This window comes from Sinocyclocheilus grahami, unplaced genomic scaffold (genome assembly GCF_001515645.1).
Source record: "Sinocyclocheilus grahami isolate Dianchi unplaced genomic scaffold, SAMN03320097.WGS_v1.1 scaffold674.1, whole genome shotgun sequence".
Classification (NCBI taxonomy): domain Eukaryota; kingdom Metazoa; phylum Chordata; class Actinopteri; order Cypriniformes; family Cyprinidae; genus Sinocyclocheilus; species Sinocyclocheilus grahami.
This window is the reverse complement of record NW_015505853.1, coordinates 24,346-51,553: the sequence shown is the minus strand read 5'-3', so window position 1 is coordinate 51,553 and position 27,208 is coordinate 24,346. Positions and strand designations below refer to the sequence as shown.

The 27,208-nt window shown below is 37.5% G+C and overlaps 2 protein-coding genes across 3 annotated transcripts in view; both read left to right on the top strand.

Annotated features, from left to right (window-relative positions):
- Positions 1-831: 831 nt before the first annotated feature.
- LOC107559101 (GDP-L-fucose synthase-like) lies at positions 832-24,173 on the top strand. The gene is made up of 10 exons (XM_016242826.1): positions 832-1,112; positions 1,803-1,951; positions 2,940-3,054; positions 3,159-3,287; positions 4,679-4,752; positions 23,009-23,142; positions 23,222-23,353; positions 23,468-23,547; positions 23,739-23,838; positions 23,942-24,173. The coding sequence occupies exons 1-10, from the start codon at positions 1,041-1,043 to the stop codon at positions 23,995-23,997; spliced, it is 1,041 nt and encodes a 346-aa protein (XP_016098312.1). The 5' UTR covers positions 832-1,040; the 3' UTR covers positions 23,998-24,173.
- LOC107559102 (GDP-L-fucose synthase-like) overlaps positions 14,195-27,208 on the top strand; it is a 34,128-nt gene continuing 21,114 nt past the window's right edge. Inside the window, exons 1-2 of one of the 2 annotated variants that reach the window (XM_016242827.1) lie at positions 14,195-14,295; positions 14,405-14,442. In XM_016242827.1, coding sequence (XP_016098313.1) covers positions 14,283-14,295; positions 14,405-14,442 — 51 coding nt within the window. In that variant the 5' untranslated portion in view covers positions 14,195-14,282. Of the gene's footprint in view, positions 14,296-14,404; positions 14,443-24,229; positions 25,708-26,067; positions 26,127-27,208 lie in introns of those variants that run through there. The other variant, XM_016242828.1, reaches the window with a different exon arrangement.

Sequence of the window (27,208 nt, the reverse complement as noted above, 5' to 3'; positions counted from 1 at the left end):
AATAAGTTCTAGTACCTAACGAATAAGTACTAGTATCTAATGAATACGTACTAGTACCTAATAAATAAGCACCTAGTATCTTATAAATAAGTACTAGTATCTAATAAATAAGTTCTAGTATCTAATGAATAAATACTAGTATCTAATAAATAAGTACTAGTATCTAATAAATAAGTTCTAGTATCTAATGAATAAATACTAGTATCTAATAAATAAGTACTAGTATCTAATAAATAAGTACTAGTATCTAATCAATAAGTACTAGTATCTAATCAATAAGTTATAGTACCTAATGAATAAGTACTAGTATCTAATGAATAAGTACTAGTATCTAATTAATAAATACTAGTATCTAATAAATAAGTTCTAGTATCTAATGAATACGTACTAGTACCTAATAAATAAGCACTAGTATCTAATAAATAAGTTCTAGTATCTAATGAATAAGTATTAGTATCTAATGATTACGTACTAGTATCTAATGAACAAGTACTAGTAACTTTACAAAGACACTAGTACCTAAAGAATATAGTACCTAAATAATAAGCACTAGTAGTTAATGGAAAATATACTAGTATCTAAAATTAAAAAAATCTTAAATTAGATACTAATGCGGTTTATAGATTAAATGTTAAGACGGCTTGCCATATACAAAGACGGTTCACACGCATTACTGTGAATGAGATTAACTGCAACGTGGGATAAATCGGAATACGTCCCGCCTTCTACATGTAAGAGCCAATCACGAACTGGTTAATTACACGCGTCATCGCAGCTGCATTTAAAATATCAGGTTTCCATAGAAACAACCAGTGTCCTGAGAAGCACGCTTAGCAGTGCGCATGCGCACTGACCGGACCGACCGGAAACTTACGCCTGTACCGCTATCTGAGCAGAGGAAACAATATATCGGGCGGCGCATGTCACATTGTATTGCAGATTAGAAATATGTTACTTAAATGAATTTAGCAAACAGTTCTTGGCATTTCGGTAGCAGATAGGAGTTGATTTTGCATGAGCAAAACAGCGGCCCGGAGGCCATGAAAATATGGTCACCGACTGAACTGAGTTCACAAGAAACGGACTTTAACTACAGTGACACCAGAGAGCAGGTACATCTTCGATTTCATCAATTACTAACAGAATTCATACACGCTCGTTCATGCATTTGATGGTCTGCTCGTTTCAAACACTTCGAGGGCTGTTTATCACAATTTGAGATCCAGAAGAGTTTATAAAGTTCATTTTATTGAGTATTAAGTGGTTTCATTCATGCATGGTGGCCTTATCTTTCATTGATGAAAGTGACATTTGATTCTAAAGCATGCAAATCCAGCATGTGTTTGCATATTTCTTGTGTGTTTTGTGGTCATGCTCTACTGCATAACCTCACACCTCAAACTGATGCGTTGTCATATTGAAATAAAGGGTGTGTTGGTGTTTAACTTGATATCCTTGGACAGATTCAGCTGTATGCGGTGCATTGTGAAAAATACTGTTGTGCTGCTATGGAACATCAATGAAATCTGACTTATCAGATGACAATACCATGACACTGTTTAAAAAGAGAATACAGTAACAAAGAAGTGCCGCTCTATTGCCAATGCTATTAAACATATTATGGAGAACCGTGGTAATGCCATGTTTTTATGGACTTTACATTGATAGTATAATCATGTGAATGTGTGAATATGAATACCATGGTATTACCACAGTAAGAGTGTATAGATGAATGCATAGATAGCATATATATATACCCCCTGAAATGAACATCAGACCTTCTCTCTCTCTCTCTCTGTCAGATGGACGGGTCGGTCGGGCCGATGCGAGTGTTGGTGACGGGTGGCAGTGGGCTGGTGGGGCGAGCGATAGAGCGGGTGGTGAAAAAGGAGGGCGAAGAGAGAGAAGGAGAAGAATGGATATTCCTGTCATCCAAAGAGGCCAATCTTATGTAAGAGCTCCTGGACAAACACTAATCAGACGTCACAACAGTTATAAAGCACAATGATTAAACTTTTATCACATATTATAAAGCATGTATTTGATGTTTTGTAAGCGAATGTTATGCAAGTAATAACAATAATGACCTGTTGACACCAAGAACGATGACTGTAACTTTACACCAACTTTTTATAAGCGTAGTTCACTGTAGTTCTAAATGCCAATCATTATTACGTATTTGGGTGTTTAGCGACCCAGAATGTGTATCTAACATGGATGGATCTCGAAACTTCCCCAATGTTATAAAACTGTCCTGATATTTTAATACCAATTACCGTATTGGCCCGAATATAAGACGACCCTGATTATAAGATGACCCACGTTTTTCCAGATGTAGCTTTTGGAAAAAGGCTTTTTGAAAACCAAATCTTGTTTTTTTTTCTCAGGAAAACACATTTTGTCTTCAATTATTTTCATATTGCATATTTTTCCTATTTTAATTTTTGTTTTGAAAGTATGGTAAAAACTGGTCAAATGTACCAACAATCGACCGTTACTGAGCTCTTTTTCGCACCTCATTACCTTTTAAAATCGAGCACGTCCCGCTCTTTATATTTTCTCATCCATCCATTCATTTATTGATCACTTTAACGTGCCAAAATTTTAAGCAGTCCTGCGCTGCGCGGATATACACATATATTTCGATAGACTTTTTATAACGTCATTTCGCCTACCTGACCTGCGTGTTTATCTTTCTGTGCTTCTTGATCTTGCCCTGTGCTTATTTGCATATTGCGGACACAAAAATGGAAAAATCCGCCATTTCATACTATCGCAACGACATATTGCCATACTGTCGTGTAATAAAGCCATCAGTCCAACGTTTGGACACACGTGACTGAATTTCAGTTTCTTAGGATTACAGAAATCTTTTATTTAATGCTTATTGTCCGTTTGTATCCCATGCATGATAAATATATTTACACGTGCTGCTTTAGGAGCGCTGAAGAGACGAGAGCAGCCTTCGAGAAACATCGTCCCACGCACGTCATTCATTTGGCCGCCATGGTGGGCGGGCTCTTCAGAAACATGAGACAGAACCTGGACTTCTGGGTAATTATTAACATTAAAAAACAATGGAAATATAAAAATGGTTGACATATATTAGTGTTGAATAATTAAACTGTATATTAACCATATTTGTTTGTTGTTTTCAGAGGAATAATGTGTTTATCAATGACAATGTGCTGCAGGCGGCTCATGAGTTCGGTGTGGTAAAGGTCGTTTCTTGCCTTTCCACGTGTATCTTTCCAGATAAAACCACCTACCCTATAGATGAGACCATGGTAAATTCTCACACACACACACACACACACACACACACACACACATACACACTCACATGTTGGTATTGGTGGTTTACGGGAACTCTCCATAGGCGTAATGGTTTTTATATTGTACAAACTGTATTTTCTTTCACCCTACACTTAAACCTACCCCTCACAGAAAACTTTCTGCATTTTTAGATTTTCAAAAAAAACAACATTTAATTTTTTTTAAGCCTTTTGAATTACAGGGACACCGACTGTGTCCTCATAAACCACCTTCACATTGTAATTCCTGTGTCATTCCCATGTCATTATACAAGTGTGTGTCCTCATAAACCACCCAAACCAGTGCACACACACACACACACACACATGCATTTTAATAGGCAGATATTCGGATGGTTTGTGTGTAGTGTTCTCTTAAAGGGCAAATTTTCCTTGATTATTTATCAATTCAAAAAAATACTGTAACTTTCAAAACACCAGTGTTGGGGAAAGTTACTTTTAAAAGTAATGCATTACAATATTGCGTTACTCCCTAAAAAAGTAACTAATTACGTTACTTGGTTACTTTTTATGGAAAGTAATGCGTTACATTACTTTTGCGTTACTTTCGCGTTACTTTTTAAATATAAGCAGGGCTTGATTGTTTTTAATATAAGAAGTTTTATTTATAGCAAAAGTAAAAGCCCTTTCACACCAAAAAGTGTAATGAATAAACCTCAGGCTGAAGGAAAAGTAAATTCACGTCTGTACAGTAGAACACAAGAGAAGAAACACTCTTCAGCAATAAAAAAACAATGAAGCAAAATTGTTAGTTTATCTAAAGTCATTTGTGCTTATTAGTACGGTTGAACTGGATCATCAAAGGCCAGCAGCAAAGACATTGGTTAATAGAATGGGATTAGATACATTTGTGCTATTTAACATATTTAATTATTACAGGTCATATTCTGAGTTTGCATTTCACTGTTATAATTCATTTTAATGAATACTAAATCTGTTTTTTGTGAGTGGGATGAATTAATGCACATTCATATTTAGTCTAGAACTACAGTAGCATCATGTTCACACAGCGCACACAACGCCTCTGTACTCCCCATTTCTCCCAATATGGGGACAGCAGAGCTGTCAGTCAATAAATGGGAAAACAAAGTAACTGGCATTACTTTTTTGAAAAAGTAACTCCGATATTTTCTTGTAAATCAAAAAAGTAATGCATTACTTTACTAGTTACTTGAAAAAAGTAATCTGATTACGTAGCTCGCGTTACTTGTAACACTGCAAAACACAAACTCAAAACATTAGAAAACCAGTAGATCATGTTTATTTTAACAAGATCATCAGTTTCAATTGTTTTATGATTTGAAAGAGATGATGAGCCGTGTTTCTCTCTCACTCTGTTTCAGATCCACAACGGTCCGCCTCATGAGTCTAATTTTGGTTATGCTTTCGCCAAACGCATGATTGATGTCCAGAACAGGTCAGTGTCAAAGTTCATTGGTCATGAGTTTTATCCCGTTAAAGCTCGTCTCGATCACATTTCAAAAGAGAAAAAAATAACATTCCATTTAATCATCACCTCATTATGGGATTTAAACATTTTCAATTCATAATTTAATTACCGCAGTACATCCAAGCTATTTATTTATTCTCAGTGGTGAATTTCAGTATAGGGATTATGAAATGCATTTTTAAAATAATTTTATGTTTCCTGAGGTGTGCTTATAATTGCGCTTAATAATAGTATCGTTTTTTAAAACAAAAATGGGCATGATTTAGATATAAATGGTCGTTTTCAACACTGAATTTGAACGCTGCGTTGGAAGGGGCGTGTCTGCTGTGAGACTCAATGTAAACGCCCACTGCTGTGATTGGCTAACATCTTTGCATATGAAATGAGCATTACATATGATGTACATATGTGTTTTTACTATAACAGCTGCCAAGATGAACTAATGGTGAAAAGTGTTGATTTTAAGTGTTTATTATATGATCTCCTTATTCAGGGTTTCCGCAGGTCCTTAAAAAGTCTTACATTTAGTTGTATCAAATTTAAGGCCATAAAAAGTCTTAAATGGAACAAGAAAGTCTTAATTATGATTTCAAGAGGTTTTCAATTTGGGTACAAGAAAGACAAGAATTGCGATTATGGCTGTATGTGACGATTAAATTTGAAAAGGCTATGAATTTATTAAAGCAACACCATGTAACTTTTGCTCACAGTTCTTCCATGTGGTTGATAGATTAAGTTCAAGTTCATTTATTTATAAAGCGCATTTAAAAACAGCCACAAGACTGACCAAAGTGCTGTACATTAAAATCAAACCATAAACCCATAAAACAGAAATAATAAAACGTATGAATTTTAAACCAAAAGGAATGACAGATAAACATTCTGAACACTTGTAATAATCAAGACCATAATACAATGTAATAAGAATTAGATATTAGTATGCATAGTTCGTATGTAGCATTGTTTGCAAAAGGTGTAATTTGTATAATAGAATAAAATGTTGTCTGCATAACCATATAGCCATAATGTCCATAATAGCCTATACATCGGACATTGTCATAAGTTTATAAGGCTGTAAAGTAACAGAACCTCTTTATTTGAATAACCGTTCAGACGTGAAGTAGACTGTCCGATATTGATTCGTGAAATCATTTTAGAGACATTATTTTAAGGTCGAAAAACTACAAAGTGTTGCTTTAAATAAACATGAGCGCTGCATGTTTCAAAGTTGTGTTCTGCTGTTACCGGAGAAACCGCTGTATTTCTGCCGCTTAAAAAGCGCCTCCTGCTGGTAGTTACTGTTTTTGATCGGACCAATGGGAAAATCAACCCATGTTTTACGCTGTAAATGTGAACTGGTGGATCAACAAGAAGATAATGCATTATATAAATGTAAACAATTAAGACAGTAAAATATATTTAATTAATAGTTGATTGATAATAGTTGTTTACATTAATAATTGATCGTTTTCCCTTATGAAAATTAACCCGTTTTTAATTTTTTTTTAGCATTTTGACTGCCATTTGTATAACCATAGTTTTACTAAAAAATACCAGGGTTAAACTATGGTTAGTGTCAGTGGTGGAAATGGCCTAAATTCACTGGGGGAACTCTTAAGTTGGGGTAACTTTTAGACAAACATTCAGATGTATTTAATTATAGAAACCTTTATAGTCTATAACATTAAACTTACTTCATGTTTCCTCTAAACCATAGGATTTTTAGGTATCAAGATCAAAGGCACCCTGTGTAATTATATTTATAAACCTTTCTCTTTTTTTTTATTATTACAATACATTCAGCTAGTATAAGAAGACACAATCAGGAAGCATAAGTTACCAATCAAAATAAATCAATATATATAAAAATCTTTGCACTACAGAGGTGGCACACAAGAACACAAAAGTGGCATTTAGGTATATTTACAGACTGTTTAATTAGGCTCAAAGGTAGCATGAAAGCATTTAAATTCATAATAACAATTTTATGTGATGAATGTTTTAAAACATAGGACTTCAACCCTGCTCCTGGGGACCCACTGTCCTGCAGAGTTCAGCTCCAACCCTAATCAAACACACCTGAACCAGATAATCAAGATCTTACTTGACTTACAAGGTATTACTTGAAAAGTCGCTGGCCAGGTGTGCTGAAGCAGGTTGGAAATAATCTTTGCAGGACAGTGGGTCCCCAGGTACAGGGTTGAAGACCTGTGTTTTAAATATAAAGTTATGAATATAGAGATTCAATTATTTAAATCGGTGGCGGCAAGTCAGTGTCTTTGTCACTAAATCATTCATTCAGTCGATTTGTTCAAACAACTGATTAATTCAGGAACGAAGTGACTGTTCAAAAAGAGTTATTCCAAAATTATTATTATTATATATTGTGCTACGTTTATGTGCGTAGGCTATTGAATGAATAAAACATAGAAATCCCTTTCGTTTCCAAAAAATTCTAACCAGTTGGAGCTGGAACGTCGTCACCCCTCGAAATTCACTCCCTGGACTCCGTCCCCCACGTTCCCCCTCATTTCCAGCCCTGGTTAGTGAAGCAAAACCATGGTTAATTTGTGGTTACCATGGATTAACTATAGTAACCATGTTTTTTTTTTTCCATTTTGCATCTCGTTTCGAAACTAAATCATCCGCGATCGTCTCGTCTGTCTCGCCTCACTCTTCTCGTCTGTCTCGCCTCGCCTCACTCGTCTCGTCTGTCTCGCCTCACTCTTCTCGTCTGTCTCGCCTCACTCTTCTCGTCTGTCTCGCCTCGCCTCACTCTTCTCGTCTGTCTCAACTCGCCTCGCTCTTCTTGTCAGTCAGCTGGACTCGCCCTCCTCACTAGAGAAATGAAATCTGATCTGTGATGCAACTGTTTTTTTTTTCCATTTTCTTAAAAATGGTTTAAAGGCTGAGATGTGAAGTAGGGTTGTGTCGGTGAGGAAATTTTCCCACCGGTTAATCGACATGAGACAACACCGGTAATACCGGTATCACGCAGGGGCGGGCGTTCTCTCTTTTCCTCGCTTTCCTTTGCTTTTAAATAGCTTGTAAAAGCAATGTGCCCATTTTACTTTCACTCTCAAATAGCGGCAATTCGGAGTAAAGCAATTGTTTGTTTTTAGTTCGTTTGAATTTTCCCTTTTTTCCTCACTTTCCTTCGAATTAGCGACAGTTAGGCGTCAATTGCTTGAATGCAACAACAAAATGCAACGTCAAACTCACTTTAGCGTATATATAAAACATAGAACTTTTATTAACAAAACAAATAAAAATACACCATGCTATAGGGCAGTCTATGCCTAATATAAAATAACAAATAACTTACAAAGTTTAATAGGTATACAAAACTGGAAATAAGTAAACATGTATAATATATAACCAAATAAATAAGAAACGTAGAACATTTATTAGCAAAATGAATGTCAAATAAAATAAATGACAAAGTTTAAATAATGTAAAAATCAGAAAACAATGTGGAACCAATTAAATAAGAAACAAATGTTTAAAAAACTTCTAAAATCAGCTTAGATAAATGGAAAAAGTCAACAGGCTTTTCAAAATCCAAAATATTACCAAACAGGCGCTTTTGCATCTCGTTTCGATACTAAATCATCCGCGATCGTCTCGTCTGTCTCGCCTCACTCTTCTCGTCTGTCTCGCCTCGCCTCACTCTTCTCGTCTGTCTCAACTCATCTGCCTCGCTCTTCTTGTCAGTCAGCTGGACTCGCCCTCCTCACTGGAGAAATGAAATCTGATCTGTGATGCAACTGTCATTCGGCACGCTGCATTGAGCAGCCGCGTTCAGTTTTTAATTGTAGTGTCTGTTCTTTTACTGAACTAAATTATTTTTATTACTATAAAAAAATCAAAACGATGGTGGGGGTCAGTGACACGGTGGGCAAGTGACGTAACCGGTGTTGCGGCTTAACACCGGTCGGTATCACCGTCTATCGCGGCAAGCCTAATGTGAAGGTCATGATCATTAAACTTTTTGTTTTTGTGAAAACCTGTATCTGAACTGTAAATCATGCTTTTTACAATCATTTTACAGTTTAATGTTACCATAGATCAGTGTTTCTCAACTGGTGGGTCACGACCCAAAAGTGGGTCGCAAGATTGTTCTGAGTGGGTCGCGGAGTGTACAGTCAAAGAAACAACAAAAAACGTCATTCTAAAAGTTTTTCTGATGTGAGACTTTTATTTTGAAAGATGTGCGTGAAAACAAAAATAAATAAGAGAGTTTAAACTGTCATTTATCATATTGGAAGTTTTGGCCAAAATGCTGAAATCAAATCACTGATAGATCCGTGCTGCTCATGCAAATTCCCTTGATCTTTTGACCGATAAGAAGTCATTGTACTATAAAAACATCCTGTAAGTTTCAGACCTCAAAACTTTCTCGTTAGTCTAAAAACAGCTTATATTGCAGCCAATCTGCCAAAACGACAGCTTGTGGAATGAGCCACTTTATGACGTAATAGTGTGGCTAAACTCCGCCTCTGCAGAAGATCATCACTGCCTGTTTAGCTCCGCCCACCGATTCTACAGCACTGTTGATCTCCGCCCACCGATTCTACAGCACTGTCTGTTTAGCTCCGCCCATCAATTCTACATCACTGCCTGTTTAGCTCCGCCCACCGATTCTACATCACTGCCTGTTTAGCTCCGCCCACCGATTCTACATCACTGCCTGTTTAGCCCCGCCCATCAATTCTACATCACTGCCTGTTTAGCTCCGCCCACCGATTCTACATCACTGCCTGTTTAGCCCCGCCCGAAGGTCTAAGCAGGAACCAAACGATAAAGATGCTCCGAAGACGCTATTCAGAGCCACGCTGTGGAAAAACAGTCTTTGCATCACCTTCCTTCTGATCCCAACATTAGGAAAGAGTGGATGAACTTTATTTTTAATGAAGATCCAGACCGCGTCAGTAAGAACTTGGTCTTTTTACCGTGGATTAGTTTACAAACAAAGCACAATTCATCACAGGATTTTCAGAAAGATTGAAACTAAAAGACAATGCTGTGTTGAATATATTGGATCTGACCACACAAATTTAACTTTTTATTACGTGACCACTATTGCTTTGTCTGTTATTACAGATCGTTTGATATGTACTAAGTACTTATGCATTTTTAACCTAAATCACAGCAGCGTCTATCTGTGAAGGCTGTAGGCTGTCAAACATACACAGCTGTTAGCCAATCAGAGCAGTGGGCGTTTACTTCCGAGTCGACAGTCCGCCACGTCTATTCAAACAGAGCGTTCAGATGAGCGGGGTCAAAACAGGACAGAAAATATTAAATTATGTTTTTTGATGTAAAAATCTTGATAACATTGTAAGTGGAACAGTACAAAATAATAAAGGCAGTTCATGACCCCTTTAATAGTATGATCTTTGATCACTAAATAATCACAATGTAGATAACAGATCTTTACACTACTAACAGGAACAGTGTGAAGTTAATCATTTAGTCTCTGGCCTGATTCACTAATTCATAAACAGCAGTAAACTAACAAAGAACGTCTGTACACAAGCCCTTGCATATTACACCCATCACAGGTAGATATGCTTATAAAATGCAGTTTCATATTTTTATATTGCTCAAGGTTATAAAGGTTGTAAAGTTCTTTTGCACCCAGAAAGGTCTTTCTTTACTTCACTGTAGTATTGCTCTTGTAATTAATGAACAGACGTTAAAATTGGGAAGTTAGTTGTAGTAAGTTCTGAATCTTTCAGTATGATTTTATTGCAGAGGAACCTCCCATATGTGTAAATATCAAACATATTTTGATTTTAAATTTCATGACTGTGATTCTAAATTCTCATTGCTGTGATACAGAAAATATACTGAAATAATTGTTATATTTAAAGGAGACATATTATGCCCCTTTTTTACAATATGTAATATACGTCTCTGGTGTCCCCAGAATGTGTCTGTGAAGTTTCAGCTCAAAATACTCCACAGATCATTTATTATATCATTTTGAAAATGCCTATTTTGAGTGGAAGCAGAAACACGCTGTTTTTCGGGCCTGTCTCTTTAAATGCAAATGAGCTGCTGCTCCCCGCCCCCTTTTCCAGAATAGAGCTGCACCATTACAGCTCGGACCTGCTAAAAACATCTGTTTTGGTTCTGATTATCATGTTTATCTCGCTGAAATCATGCGTTTATCATAAACCAAATGCAGCACAACAAACACCATGCTAAATAATATTTACTAATTTAAATGTTTAATTTTTAATGTATGTAATTATTGTTTTACTATAGTAATGAGAATTTGTGATGAATGTGCATAATTGTCATGAAAATAATGTATTTATTATTATTCGATGTTTGTTTATATCCATCATAAGTTTAAAAACCAGTCTGTGTGTGTGTGTTTCTCCATTAGGGCGTATTTTCAGCAGTACGGTCTGCGATACACAGCCGTCATCCCCACAAATGTATTTGGACCCCATGACAACTTCAACATTGAAGACGGTCACGTCCTGCCAGGGTTGATCCACAAGACGTACCTGGCAAAGAGTGAGACGCATGTAACTTTCTGGGAGGATCTAGAGCCTCATTTAAGTTCTGTTCACATGGTAAACCTGTTTCATGTGTTTGTATGTATTATAGAGGAAGGTAAACCTCTGCAGGTCTGGGGTTCGGGTCGCGCTCTGCGGCAGTTCATCTATTCTCTGGATCTGGCTCGTCTGTTTCTGTGGGTTCTGAGGGAGTACGACGAGGTGGAGCCCATCATTCTGTCAGGTACTCGAGACGTGTTTGACATAGTGTTCCTGCAGGTCCTTTAGAAGATTTAAGGTTATAAAAAGTCATAAATATCATGTTTAGAGGTCTTAAATTTGGGGACCAAAAACAGGAATCATTATGGCCTAATGTGATTATGGAAGCTTGTTTCCGCCAAGGGATAAAAAAATGAATAAATTAATGAACTTTGTATCTGACGATTCTGTTTTGTTTTGTTTTTTTTGGAGGGGGGGGGGGGGGGGGTTTTGGGAGATATAAACTAAAAAAAAAAGTCAGAATTGAGATATAAACTCGCAATTTCGAGAAAAAAAAAACTGAATTGTGAGAAAGTCAGAATTAGTTTTTTTTTAATTTTGTGGCAGAAACAAATAGTGAGATATGAACTAAGAATTCAGACAAAAAAAAGTCAAAATTGCAAGAGGTTAAGAATTAGGAGAAATAAGTCAAATTGCAAGTCACAAACTCAGAAATCTGAGAAAAAATGTCAAAATTGTGAAAGCAAACTCAGAATTCTGAGAAAAAGGCAAAGTTGCGAGATGTAAACTCAGAATTCTGAGAAGAAATTCTGACTTGTGAGCTAAAAAGTCATGTAATTTATTTTATTCCGTGGTGGAAATGAGCTTCCATAGATGATTAAATTTCAAAAGGCAATGATTTAATTGAATAAATGTGAGCACTGCACAAAGCCCCAAATTAAAGCAAAACCCTGCATTGGTGAGTATTTGAAATTTTAACAATGCATGGATGTAAGAACTTAGTAAGTAGGGCTGTTATGAAATCGCAAAAGCAATATATAAGTGTATATAGTCTGAAACAATACGTGTTTGTAGCGAGAGTATCCACCTTACTTTTTTTACGTTGAAGTAAGCCGTTTTCTGTGAATGTGCGAGACTTCCGGTTCATTAGCCGCTGTAGAGAAATAACAAGGAACAATATCAGTAAATACATTAAATAATTCTTGCATTATTGACACTATTTTCCTATTTAATACTGTAAAGTTGCTTTGACACAATCTGTGTTGTTAAAAGCGCTGTATAAATAAAGGTGACTTGACTTGACTAAACGGTAAAGCTGTTTGCACCACAAACCAGTGTGTTCATAATTAAGATAATGCATTAAAATAATAATAATAATTAAAAAAATAGCTGGAAGTAGATGCCACCGGAAGCCAGACACATTAAATTTACAGGGAAAATAAGGTGGATATAAATCTGTTGTCCGCAAAACACTGCTTCGTGTGAAGCTTGTATTGAACTTGCCAAGTTCAATACAAGCTCATTCTGATTCAGCAAACGAGGCTTTGTTACGTCATACTGTTTTAAGCCTTGGTTTCGAAACATTACCCAGAAAGCACACATATACGTCTGCGAGATGTCTGTTAAAGGTCGCTTCATCTGGAAAGCATCTGCTGTGTACAAACATCTGATAGACGTCTTTAAGATGTCAGTTTTACAACATTTTCTGAACGTCTATTTGACAACCGATAGGAAACGTCCTATAGATGTATTGCAGATGAGCAAACACTCTAAAAAAAATACGTCTTGTAGACATCAAATAGACGTCTCTGTGATGTACGTGTGCTATCAGGGTACAAAATTCGCCGCTAGATGGTGATCTCGTGAATCAGTGTTTCATTGGAGAATTATTATGATGTAGATAAATTTCTAATTCATTTAATCAATTGTAATACTTGTGCGTGTATAAGGCGAAAAGAAGAATGATACTTAATTGTTTCTAATTGAACAAGCATTGCTTTATAACACACAAATCAATAAAACAGATTCACAGAATCTTCACATTTAATGGTATTTAATTATTTGTAGATCGCACACTTTCATGAATACATTTGCAGATCGTTTGTAAAAGGTGTCTTATACATGAATGGCCCGAGTTGTCGTTGCAGTTACACCGTTTGACCAGTAGATGCCGCCAGAGTGGCGTTTCGAGCGCTTCGAATCAGTGAATCATTTTACGAAGCAATTGATTCATTTGATTCAGAGTTTCGAAAAGCTTCGTTTCTTGGCCACACCTTTGGCTGTCTGACTGACATGTAAAGCGACCAATAACATCGTGTAACATCATGATTAGGGGCGGGTACCAGTTATTCAATTCTCCCCTAAGTTTTTTTTTTTTTTTTATATATATAAAAGAGGCGATTATTTTCTAATGATATGTACTGTATAGTTTAATAATACACTGGTATTCGAAACAAGGGTTTTTAGAATATTTTAAGGGTTCCCGAATCACGCTACATAGAAAATCAGCGATTTTCAGTATTATAAGTTCATCTTGTGAAGAATTTAAAGACTGCTTGCTCGTCTTATTCAGATTCATAAGGAAGTGAGATTTACAAAACCTACAGAGAAAAAAAAAATGCATAAAGTGTATTTTTTTCTAGAGAGCAAAATTGAAGAATAAACGAAAAAAAAATGTAAAATACATAATGGTATATTTGTTGTATTGAATTGAATGTTTGCAGATTTTAATACAATTAAATATGTGCTAATGCGATTTTTTTTAAATTACTGTAGTACATTTTTTCGGTAACACTTTACTATAAGGTGTTATATACTTATAATATATATGCAACTTTTGATTTTAATAATGCATTAGTAAATGTTGAAATTAATATGAACTAAGATTAATAAATGCTGCAGAAGTGCTGTTCATGTTAACTAAAGAAACCTTATTGTAAAGTGTTACCATGTTTTCTTCTAATTTCGAGGTGATGTATTACCCGGATGTTTTTTCCAGGTAAATATATGCAAATCTGGATATCTTACATGTAGGTGTGTGTATCCATAAGCCAGTGAGGTGAGAGCATTTCTATTCCTGAAGGAAAAGTTTTTCCCTATTTCCACAGAACAGGCAGCGAGCCAGAGACCACACACCGGAGAGCAGGTAACTTATGGGTTTCATCAACTATTAGTATTCATCTAATGTGATAGTTTGTTTGGTTTAGAGACCCTATCAGTTGCAGCTGACCGCATAAAATCTATTAACATGAACTTATAAATGAGTTTATAAACAAGTGCATTCTTTGTATTGGATCAAACTCGACATGAAATACAATGGCTAGAAGTGGGCGAACCTGCGCTAATAGAGTCTCGTGAAGCGCAAATAATTTACTGAGATCAACAGTCGAGGTCCGGGGTTTCCTTAGATGGTGCATTTAATTTCTGTTTCTATTTCACCAAAAGCTATCGTATACCCCCAGACAACTTGTAATATATGGTACGTGTCGTATTAGACCACTCTCTGATAATTTGCGTATTTTTTTTTAAAAAGACCGCTATTCACTTGCATGAGCCTATATGGACAAGCGCCGGGGATTTTTTAAAAATTGTTTATTTAAAGAAAAATCTTCTATTTGTGGTGCGAAAACGAAGAAAGGGCATAAGGCATTAGAGCAACACCGGGTGCAAGCAAATTTCTTAATTTTTATTTTTGGGTGAACTGTCCCTTTAAAGTCTGTGCGCCTTTTGCATTGATGAAAAGAAGAATTGTGAGGCATGTGATGCGCATAAATCCCGCACGAGTGTATTTTTGTTTCTATATTTCTAGTGTTTTTTGTAGTCATGTGCATTAGTCGATACCTCGTCTGTTCTCGTGTTGACTTACAGGGTGTGTCAGTGGTTAAACTTGCTTTACCAGTTCAACTGTCGGTTTTCATTGTGAGCTGTAGAGGAAGAGAAAGAATATCTGCTTTAACTAAGATCATGTATACGCTTCGAAAATACCGTAGTGCTGCTATGGTACTTAATGAAAATATAATCTATTAGATGTCGATACCGTGATCACCATGGTACGTTTCCAAAACAAATACGCCATTTCCATGGTTTTGTTTTTTTTGGGGGGGGGGGTCAATTCCGGTGTGAAAACACACACCTGTGACCTCATTAAATGCAAGCAAATTTCTTAATTTTTATTTTTGGGTGAACTGTCCCTTTAAAGTCTGTGCGCCTTTTGCATTGATGAAAAGAAGAATTGTGAGGCATGTGATGCGCATAAATCCCGCACGAGTGTATTTTTGTTTCTATATTTCTTGTGTTTTTTGTAGTCATGTGCATTAGTCGATACCTCGTCTGTTCTCGTGTTGACTTACAGGGTGTGTCAGTGGTTAAACTTGCTTTACCAGTTCAACTGTCGGTTTTCATTGTGAGCTGTAGAGAGGAAGAGAAAGAATATCTGCTTTAACTAAGATCATGTATACGCTTCGAAAATACCGTAGTGCTGCTATGGTACTTAATGAAAATATAATTTATTAGATGTCGATACCGTGATCACCATGGTACGTTTCCAAAACAAATACGCCATTTCCATGGTTTTGGTTTTTTGGGGGGGGTCAATTCCGGTGTGAAAACACACACCTGTGACCTCATTAAATCAGCAATACCGTGCCAAGATGCACCCTGACAGCACAGGTACATCTCGGAGACGTTTATTTGACGTCTGCATTTACATCTGCAAGATGTATTTTTTAGTGTGTTTGCTCATCTGCAATACGTCTATAAGACGTTTCCTATCAGATGTCAATAGACGTTTAGAAGATGTCTTTAAGATGTTTATGATTTAGAATGCATGTAAAACTGACATCTTAAAGACGTCTACCAGATGTTTGTACACAGCAGATGCCTTCCAGATGAAGAGATCTTTAACAGACATGTGCTATCTGGGCATTGATAGCACACATGCATCACGGAGACGTCTATTTGACCTCTACAAGATGTATTTTTTAGTGTGTTTGCTCATCTGCAATACGTCTATAAGACGTTTCCTATCAGATGTCAATAGACGTTTAGAAGATGTCTTTAAGATGTTTATGATTTAGAATGCATGTAAAACTGACATCTTAAAGACGTCTACCAGATGTTTGTACACAGCAGATGCCTTCCAGATGAAGAGATCTTTAACAGACATCTCGCAGACGTGCATGTGCTATCAGAAGATGTCTTTAAAATGTTTATGATTTAGAATGCATGTAAAACTGAAATCTTAAAGACGTCTACCAGATGTTTGTACACAGCAGATGCTTTCCTGATGAAGAGATCTTTAACAGACATATTGCAGACGTGCGTGTGCTATCTGGGCATTGATAGCACACGTACATCACGGAGACGTCTATTTGACGTCTACAAGACGTATTTTTTTAGAGTGTTTGCCCATCTGCAATATGTCTATAGGACGTTAGGCTACCGATCAGATGTCAAATAGACGTTTAGAAAATGTTTACCAGATGTTTGTACACAGCAGATGCCTTCCAGATGAAGAGATCTTTAACAGACATCTCGCAGACGTGCATGTGCTATCTGGGCATTGATAGCACACGTACATTACGGAGACGTCTATTTGACGTCTACAAGACGTATTTTTTTAGAGTGTTTGCCCATCTGCAATATGTCTATAGGACGTTAGGCTACCGATCAGATGTCAAATAGACGTTTAGAAAATGTTTTCTGACATCTTTAAGGCGTCTATCAGATGTTTGTACACAGCAGATGCTTTCCAGATGAAGCGATCTTTAACAGACATCTTGCAGACGTGCGTGTGCTATCTGGGATGCTTGCTGCGTCTCCATTCTTCTAAACAATGTTGAATAAAGGCGAGGTCGCCGAAATTTCCCTCCTGAAATCCAGTAGGTTAATTTGTCGTACCATGAGCTGAGAAACATTTTCCTTGATATCTCTGTTATGCGTGTCCCATATTCTGTTGACTGAACAAGCCATTAATGATCAATCATCTGAGTCAGTCCTTTCTTTTCACTGAACCGGCCAGACAGGTTTGCAAAACGGTCTGAAACCATTCGCATCTGTTTTCCTGCTCTCTCACTCAATCACCTGAGGTTTCTCAGTCAGTAAAACAGGCACTATCTAGATACTCTTGAACACAGAGAACATACAGTGGAACAAACAGAACAAACAAGTGGGTATTCACTTATAAACAACTGAAACTAAAGGCTACTTTTTGAGAGGTAACGTTAACTGAAGATTCAGCTATATTCATGTGAATATGAGTCCATTCACACTGAAACTGTTTTTGTGTCCGCTTGTGCTGTTTTCATGTTTTTCTACAGTAGCCTATGTGAACATGCCCTAAATGGGTGTCTTGACAATTTCATTGTTTTTGTGCCATTTTTTAAAAGGTTTAAACGTTGTGTGTAAAGACACCTGAGCATTGGTCTGAAGACTCTAAACTCCTGAAGAACTGCACGATAGTTACATACTCAAGAAAAAAGAAAACTTGATTTTTGAAAATGTGTATTAAATTGAACTTTCTTAAAAATAAAAAAAAAACAACAACAACAAAAATACTAAATTTTCAATGGGAAATCCGCTCCTTCGGTAGTTTGAGGGTGAAAAAGTTCCCGCGCATTTTTTTTTAGTCATGTTCATCATGAAAATTGACCTCGCGAAATTTCGCCAAAATATTGCACCACAACTATTGCACCACAACTTCATTGCTTGACAAAAGATGTATTTATTTGTTATCAATACATTTTACAACTTTGTTTCTCTTTTTTTTTTTACCTGTCCAGGCAGTAACCCTTTTAGAAAAGCAATAAGCCTCTTGAAACCAGGTTAACAGTTATTTTTAGAACAGCTATGTTTTTTCCCTTTATCAACGTCTTTAATAAGATGCTCAAGACTGACTTAGTTAATCCTGCAACAACTGATTTAGGGTGCTTTCACACCTGGCTCGTTGTTTCAGAACCTGGCTCGTTCCCCCCCCTTAGCTCGGTTCGTTTGGGCATATGTGAACATGGCAATCGCGCCCGGATCCGCGCCAAAACAATCGGCCCGAGATCACCTGAAAGAGGGCTCTTCTTCCTAGTAGGTACATTTAAAAAATGTGTACCCGATGAATCCTGGACTCATGCTCAAAATGATAAATTAATGTAAGGACAGCTACAAAAAAAAAAAAGAGCTGTTGTTCCATCCTGACGGATGACAGCCGTGACGGCTAAGTGGAATCCTGGAAAATAAACCATTGAACTTTGACCAATGAGAGAACAGTTTACTCGCGCGTGACTTGTATTAACAAATTTGGTCCGTTTAGAAACTTTGCCGTGTGAAAGCGAACCGCACCAAGAATAAAAAGCAACATTGTAATAAGTTTAATCCCTGTTTCGGAACAAAGCAATCGATCTACAGGTGTGAAAGCACCCTTAGTTAATCCTATGTGAATATTGGATCCGTGATTGGGTCTTAAAGTGACAGCAGCCTAAAATACACCTGCTGCTGTCGGTGTCAATTTCTGTATAGTATTGAATACTAGCGTACTAATTTACCTATTTGAAAAGTAATGCCCTGATTATTTCATTTGTATAGTTGTTCTATTTTATTTATTTGCCCCCATTTCTTGTAATTTACTTCTTTGTTCTTATTCTATTGATTTTAGTTGTTAACATAAATAATTGCTATGGAATCGAAATTGGATGAGGTTGGCATCATCGATCATATACGTTGTGTCAGAAGGGAGGCCCTGTTGAAGTTTAGATAGATACTTGATTATTACAGTAGTCCCTGTTTTCACATGTATTTTAACCCCTGACGTGTTCATCAAACCCCATCTCTCTCTCTCTCTCTCTCTCTCTCTCTCTCTGTCAGATGGACGGGTCAGGCAGGCAGAGTGGGGAGCCATGGCGGAGCAGGCACCCATGGCGGAGCAGGCAGAGCGGGGAGCCATGGCGGAGCAGGCAGAGCAGAGCGGCCGGGTGATGACGGCAGAGCAGGAAGCCATGGCGGAGCAGAGACATGGACAGACCACTTGACTGTAACAGAACAAGCAGAGAGTTCTTGAATGGCCTCCTTGGCCATGAAAGGACAGGCAGTGAGTTCATGGATGGCCTCCATGGCTGTGACAGGGCAGACAGTAAGTTCGTGAACGGCCTCCGTGGCCCTGACAAGACAGTCTGTGAGTTCGTGAACAGCCTCTGTGGCCGTGACAGGGCAGGCAGTGAGTTCGGATGCGGACACCACCACCTCAGGAGGTTCTGCAGCGGATGCCGCCACCTCTAGAGGTTCTGCAGCGGAATCAGGCACAGAAAAGGCCCTTGGAACAGACTCGTGGATAGGAGAGGCCTCTGAGACAGACTCGTAGGCAGGAGAGGCCTCTGAGGCAGATTCATGGACAGGAGAGGCCTCTGGAGTGGACTCGTAGACAGGAGAGGCCTCAGGAGCAGACTCGTGGACAGGAGAGAGGACTCAGGAGCGCGGTGTGCAGCCCACACGTTCAAAATGGCGACAGCCATTACTTTAAGGGCAGCAGAGTGTGGCAGGACCTCTAAGATGGCGGGGCTTGAGAGCGCTGACATCACCGGGATGCCTGCAGCTCTCACCGACATCAGTGGTAAGTCCATCACGCTAGCTATCAGTTTTTTCAGTCTTGGCCCAAGCTCTACATCCGACTCGGGCGTGGCGGCCATCTTGGCCGGGGACTCGGGCGTGGCGGGCATGACGTGGGTAGGCTCTGGTTTGGCCGACATGACGTGAAGAGGACTTGGTGTAGCAGGCATGACGTGAGCAAGCCCTGGCATGATTTGAGCAGGTCCTGGAGTAGCAGACATTGCATTAGCAGGCTTTGGCTTGGCAGACATGACGTTAGCAGACTCTGGCTTGGCAGACATGAATTGAACAGGTTCTGACTTGGTAGATATGACATGAGTAAACTTTGACTTAACTGGCATGACGTGAGCAGGTCCTGGAGTAGCAGGCATGACGTGAGCAGGCTGTGGCTTGGCAGGCATGACGTGAGCAGAATTTTGGGAAGTGTCATGTTCCTTCTCCATGACACCAACAGTGTAAGCAGACCCACTCATTCTCAAAGCAAAATCTATATATTGCTCTAGAGACCAGTTTATTTTCCCCCCAGGTAGCTGGAAACGAATGGGTTCATTAAGAACCACCCGAAATATGTCCTTAAGGGCCACATCATTAAAATCCACTTGGTTGCAGAATCCACAAAAGTCCTGAACATAATCCTCAATAGGCCTGTCACCTTGATGAAGGCAGAGGAGGCGTGAAACTGCTGGGTTCATATTTTGGGTTGTGTATTCTGTAACGAATCAGTCCACTGAAGGCGAGCGTAGTGAGAACCCATGTGCAGTTTTATTTACAAGTCATCCAAACAATAAACAAAGACTTGACTTGACTAATCATAAACAGACTTGACGAGGCATAAACAGACTAGACTCACCGACAGCGGGTTACAACTTCAATACACGACAATGGCAACATGAGGGCTACTTATAGCAGACAATGAGGGTCACATGACAAGAACAACCCAATGGGAAACCAGACACATGACTAGGACAACCAATCAGGACATGACACATACACAAGGCAGAGATACATGAGGGCAAGGGAAGCATGACACTAACAGGGTGAAACAATTACAAAATAAAAGACATGGAAAGCATGAACATGAAACAAAACCCCAAACACCAAACCCCACATTACAGTGTCTAGAAGAAGTCCTGGCTGGTATAGATGTATTTAACATCTTTTTGTAGATATATTTATCACCCAACAAATTTATGAAAGAATAAATAATGAGATCCTGGTGGATGAGTGCTGATCTTTCAGTTCTATTTTATGGCGATTGGTAAATGCAAGAGCTGTCAGTTAGTGATCAATCCAATCCAAGCGTGCTCATGCTGTAAAACTGTTCCCGATTGGTCTTTACTCATCGGCCTAGCAACTAAACCCGCCCACCATACCTGGAATCCGGTTTCTATTGGTTGAATTTCCCAGCATTTTCAAATTGCATTGCATCATCATCGCAACATGATCAGATCCTGGATGTCCTATTCAGCTTTAGCAAAAAACTCTAAAAGGATAATCTTTAGATCTGTGCGTTGTGTTATGTTGTGTTTGGGCTTGTTTGATTTGAGAACACCTGCTCTAATTCAATATATGTGATCTGCTATGGTTTACTAATGTTTGGTGAAGCTACAAACTAAAACGCGGCTTACATGTACTTGGTATTGTTTGGTCTCCTGAAACAATTCTTCTTGTATTCTGCTAGTTGAGACATTTTCAGTGATATATGACACAGGGGTATCTGTTATGTATGATGCTTAAAAGATCACATTTTCAAGTAAAAATGTGACCCTGGACCACAAAACCAGTCATAAGAGTCAATTTTTCTAAATTTAGATTTATACATAATCTGAAAGCTGAATAAATAAGCTTTCCATTGATGTATGGTTTGTTAGGATAGGACAATATTTGGCTGAGATACAACTATTTGAAAATCTGGAATCTGAGGGTGCAAAAAAATCCAAATATTGAGAAAATCATCTTTAAAGTTGTCCAAATGAAGTTCTTAGCGATGCATGTTACTAATCAAAAATTAAGTTTTGATATATTTACGGTAGGAAATTTACACACTGTCTTCACGGAACATGATCTTTACTTAATATCCTAATGATTTTTGGCATAAAATAAAAATCAATAATTTTGACCCATACAATGTATTGTTGGCTATTGCTACAAATATCCCCCAGCGACTTAACACTGCTTTTGTGCTGCAGGGTCACAAATGGGATCTGTTATAGTACATACAAACTGAATACAGCACATACAGTTTCTGTGACAGTACAAAGCATGTTCATATTTAATGAGGCAAGCAGCATTAAGTTAATTATTGTTTATTTGTTGTTAAACAATTCATAGTAACATCCCTGGAGGGCCTGTCATTTTCTATCTTTTTTTGAAGCTGCGAATATTTAGATCATCTCTAACAAGAAGAAAAACAAAGATATGTGAACAAAGTTTCGGTCACTTGCGATTCATATACTGTACACCACCTGCTGAAGTATTTAAATGAGTAAATACCACCAAAGCAGATTGAACATGCAAACAGGATTTGGGGGATTATTATTATTTATTGGTTTTTAATCATTTAAAGTGTATTAAATTACTTATCATTTTTATTTTGTCTTCCCCGGGCGTCTAAATATCTACTCTGTGATTTTTTTTTTTTTTTCAGTTGATGCGTGAATAAAACTTAATTAAACATTCGCAATAAGCTTTGTGCTTTCTGGGTAGATTACTTACAAATTGTAGTCCGTTACTGATTACAGGTCACATGATGAAAACTAGTTATCAACATAATCTAAGTTACTTGTTTTAGGTAATGTAATCGGACTACTTTTAGATTACTTTTTTTTTAATTTTTATCAAATTTGTTTAAAATTACAAAAATATATTTTTTTAAAAAGCGAAGAGAAAGAAAATATATTGCATTTTTTGTTATCAACATCATACAATGCATTAAACATTATTAGACCAGGATTTCCCAAACTGAGCTTAATGTAAGAACTGCAGTGGGTTTGTGAGTTGATAAAAAGCTAATAATGAATTACTAAATCATAAAAGTTTAAAATACAAATAATTTAAACTCTCCAACGCTAAAAATATAAATATTTTATTTGTTTACTTTGTCTTGTGTGTTTGTCCATTAGGGCGTTATTTCAGCAGTATGGTCGGAAATATACAGCCGTCATCCCCACCAACATGTTTGGAGCCCATGACAATTACAACATTGAAGACGGTCACGTGATGCCGGGGTTGATCCACAAGACGTACCTGGCAAAGAGTGAGAGACATTTAACTCACAATCACATTGAGAGCGCCCCACATGTTCACATGGTAAATGTTGCGTGTTTGTGTTGTAGAGGAAGGTAAACCTCTGCAGGTCTGGGGTTCGGGTCGCGCTCTGCGGCAGTTCATCTATTCTCTGGATCTGGCTCGTCTGTTTCTGTGGGTTCTGAGGGAGTACGACGAGGTGGAGCCCATCATTCTGTCAGGTACTCGAGACGTGTTTGACGTCAGATGTGTTGGGTCGGTTTCATCAGAGCTCATTGGTTGATCATCAAATATCAAGATCATGTTTCTCTTTTTCTTCGTTTCTTTTTGTCTAGTCGGGGAGGAGGATGAGTTGACTGTAAAGGATGCTGTGGACGCTGTGGTTGAAGCGTTCGGGTTCGAAGGGGAAGTGATTGTATCCTTTCACACAAACAGTGTCTGGAGTTAGTTTTTTTACAGCTGGCAGAATAGCAGTCTTTCTTCTGTGGAACATGATAAGATATCTTTCAGTTCAAAAAGCATCATAAAAGTAGTCCATGAATGAACTAACCCTCTAAATGCTCATTCACACAGACTTACAGCTGAACCTTAACTAAGCGCTCTCAGTATGACACTAGTAAATCAGACGGTCAGATCAAGAAAACCGCCAATAACGCCAAACTACGCAAATACCTGCCAGACTTCAAGTTCACACCGTTCAAACAAGGTGATCAGCACAAGAGATGCAGCATTTAAGCAGTGTTTTTTCAATAGTAGTACAAAGTGGTGACCAAAAACAAGTCTTAATTGAAGTTTTTATTTTTTTCCAGCCGTCAAGGAGACGTGTGATTGGTTTGCAGCCAATTATGACACCGCCCGTAAATGAAGATCTTCACATTGTCTGTGGGGAGCTTGAACACCGTTCAACGCTGAAAAATTACTGATTGGACACTTTCAACAACGCTTAATCATTTTTACGAAGACAAAATCATTGGATACTGCCATCGAGGCTTTCCCTTCATTTTTTTTCCTACTAATTTCATCCCTTAAAATTCAATTCAATTTTCAATTAAAGTTTATTTATATAGCGCTTTTCACAATACAAATCGTTGCAAAGCAGCTTTACAGAAAAAAACAACAACTCATCTTTGATAATCAAAATTACATATTTAAAAGTTTTTTCCCATGTAAATAATTTCTTTGTCTTACAAATGGCTTGAATGTAACTCTACACCCTTACCTCATTGAGTATGCGCCAAACCATGAATATGCTTAGTAGTCCCCGCCTCCACTCAATCGCACCAGCTCAGACCTGCTCCATTTTCACTCAATTATAGCATATAAAGCGTGCAAAGTGCGCTCCCTTTAAAATAATTGAAAAGCTGTCTCCTGTCTTAGTTCATCATGATCTCACTAGGTTCTGTTATAATCAATGAAGCTTTACACAGCACAATGAATCTCTTATTTACATCACGTCTATACTTTGTTAAATGAGAGAATTTGCGAGCGTGCAGAACTCTGAGCAAAACTCCAGCGTTTTGAGCGTTGAGTGTATTCTGATTAGCTTAAACACCACTGATTGGCCATGTCTGTGATTGGCTATGTTACTCAATGCTGCAAAAACGTATAAATAGAAACCTTTGAGCGGATATTAAAAGTCACACCCCGCAAGTTGACGGGATTGGTTACATGTTTGTGACAAAGTCTTAGTTACACCGCAGTTTTAATGAGAAAATGGTCATCAACTGTGTTGACTGATGAATTTGAACATGATTTGTCTTTAAACGTATTAAAAACACCGGATAAAAAATGATTTTCACCATGAGGTCTTTAAACATTTTATTTGTGCTCTGTACTGTGAGTGGTGCTGTACATTTTCTTCTGTTTTACTAGTCTGTCAAACAGGGTATTTTCTGGGTTTATTTTCTAATGATATGTACTGTACATTTTAACAATACACCCATATTTAAAATAATGATGTTTAATGTGCTTTTTCTATGTTTTTGGAATATTTTAAGGGTTAATTTCATGCCCAGCATCATAAGTTTATATTGTGGTTTATTCAAAACAATGTCATGAAAAAAAGTGAGATTTACAAATAGAAGCTCGGAATTTTTTTTTTTTTTTTACATTTTTTAACTTGAAGCTTGAACTCTCACATAAAAAATTCTTAGATCCTTCAAGAGAACGACCACACATTTGTCTTGTTTTATCTGCTTTTGTAATTCATTTATAATCATTTAATAATTTATCATTGAATCAATCACACAGTATAATCGTTTATTGTAAAGCAGTGATTTCTCTGTTGCTTCTGTTTGGGTATAATAACATTTGTTGAATTAGTGCTGAACAATTGTTGAAAGTAAGCCTGAGTATTGAAACCGGCTATTCAATAAACCCTGCAGTTTTTTCAACCATCACTTCATTTCCTGCATTCTGCTCTTACACAACTTCCTATGTCTGCCTTGTGGCTCATAGAAGACAGGTTACGACAAAATGCAATGTTAACTGGTTTTGGATACCAAACTGGATGTCTTTGGATGGGATCTGGTAAAGAGGCTGGATCATAAGCTTTAACCATCAACTAAAACTGCCGGTAAAGAACTTTAATTTTTTTCTGCTTAGACAGAAGGTCTAAAATTGCAAAACTGTCTATGCTAAGTTGAACTGAAACCACACATTCTTGTGCAAACACAGTTAACTGATAAAAATGTAACCAGAGGATGCATCTCACTCTCGAGTGCCTGCAAGATAAAAGAGTTCTAGTGCTTTCCGACCCCTTCTAATCACAATCTACAAAATGCTGTGGAAGACGTCTTGCGTTGTTGTTCCGTATATTCACATTTGATCTTTGATCAATTGACGTCATCATTTCTCACCCGTCTTTCTCACAAGCCAGTGAGCAGAGGGCCTTGATTTAGTACTGCTGATGTAAAAGTTTTTCCCTTTTTTACAGAACTCAGAGAGCGAAAACAAGGAAACACCTGACTGCACTACAGAAACACCAGAGAGAAGGTAACGGTTTTGTCAGTTTCTTAAACATTTTAACGGAACTAATACACAATCTGATGTGACCGTTTTCTCAATTTAGACACCGTTTAGAAGCACAGAAAATTATCTTTTAATCTTAATTTGCTCAAAAAGAGTTTATAAAGTTCATTAATTGAGTGTTAATGTCAGTACTGTGATTTATGCATTATGGCCTTGTTTGACTTTTCTCATGCTTTAATGAAAATGACTAATAATTTTAAAGGGGTCCTATTATGCTCTTTTACAAAGTCTTGATTTTGTTTTGGGGGTGTACTAGAACATGCTCTCATGCTTGATGGTTCAAAAAACGCATTGTTTTTCACATAATTTACATTATTACAATTCCTTTCTCCCCAGCCTGGCACAAACGGCTCGATTAGTTCCAGCTTTGATGAAGGTCCGCCTTAGTATGTGAAGTGTATGAATCCCACGTGGTTGTCTGCGTATTTCTTGTGTTTTTTGGTCATAATGCACAAGTTGGCACCTCATAGGTGATGTGTTCCTATATGTTGACAGGACGTGCCCGTGGTTAAACTGGTTGTTACCAGTTTCACTTGTATGTAGTTTTGTGAGATGTAGGGAGGAAGCGAAATATGAGCTGGTACTTGGATCACATATGTGACCCTGGACCACAACACAAGTCATAAGGGTAAATTTTTTAGAAATTGAGATTTATACATCATCTGAAAGTTGAATAAATAAGCTTTCCATTGATGTATGGTTTGTTAGGATTGGACAATATTTGGCCAAGATGCAACTATTTGAAAATCTGGAATCTGAGGGTGCAAAAAAATCTAAATATTGAGAAGATCGCCTTTTAAAGTTTTCCTAATGAAGTCCTTAGCAATGCATATTACTAATGATAATACATTTTTGATATATTTACGGTAGTAAACCTACAAAATACCTTCATGGAACATGATCTTTACTTAATATCCTAATGATTTTTGGCATAAAAGAAAAATCGATAATTTTGACCCATACAATGCATTGTTGGCTATTGCTACAAATATACCCCAGCGACTTATGACTGGTTTTGTGGTCCAGGGTCACATATATATATATAT

Excerpts from the sequence above, each read along its gene's own strand:
- LOC107559101 (XM_016242826.1), top strand. The coding sequence starts at position 1,041 with ATGAAAATATGGTCACCGACTGAACTGAGTTCACAAGAAACGGACTTT. Across the intron at positions 3,055-3,158 it reads GACAGAACCTGGACTTCTGG|AGGAATAATGTGTTTATCAA; the intron begins GTAATTATTAAC and ends TGTTGTTTTCAG. Across the intron at positions 23,354-23,467 it reads GGAGCCCATCATTCTGTCAG|TCGGGGAGGAGGATGAGTTG; the intron begins GTACTCGAGACG and ends CTTTTTGTCTAG.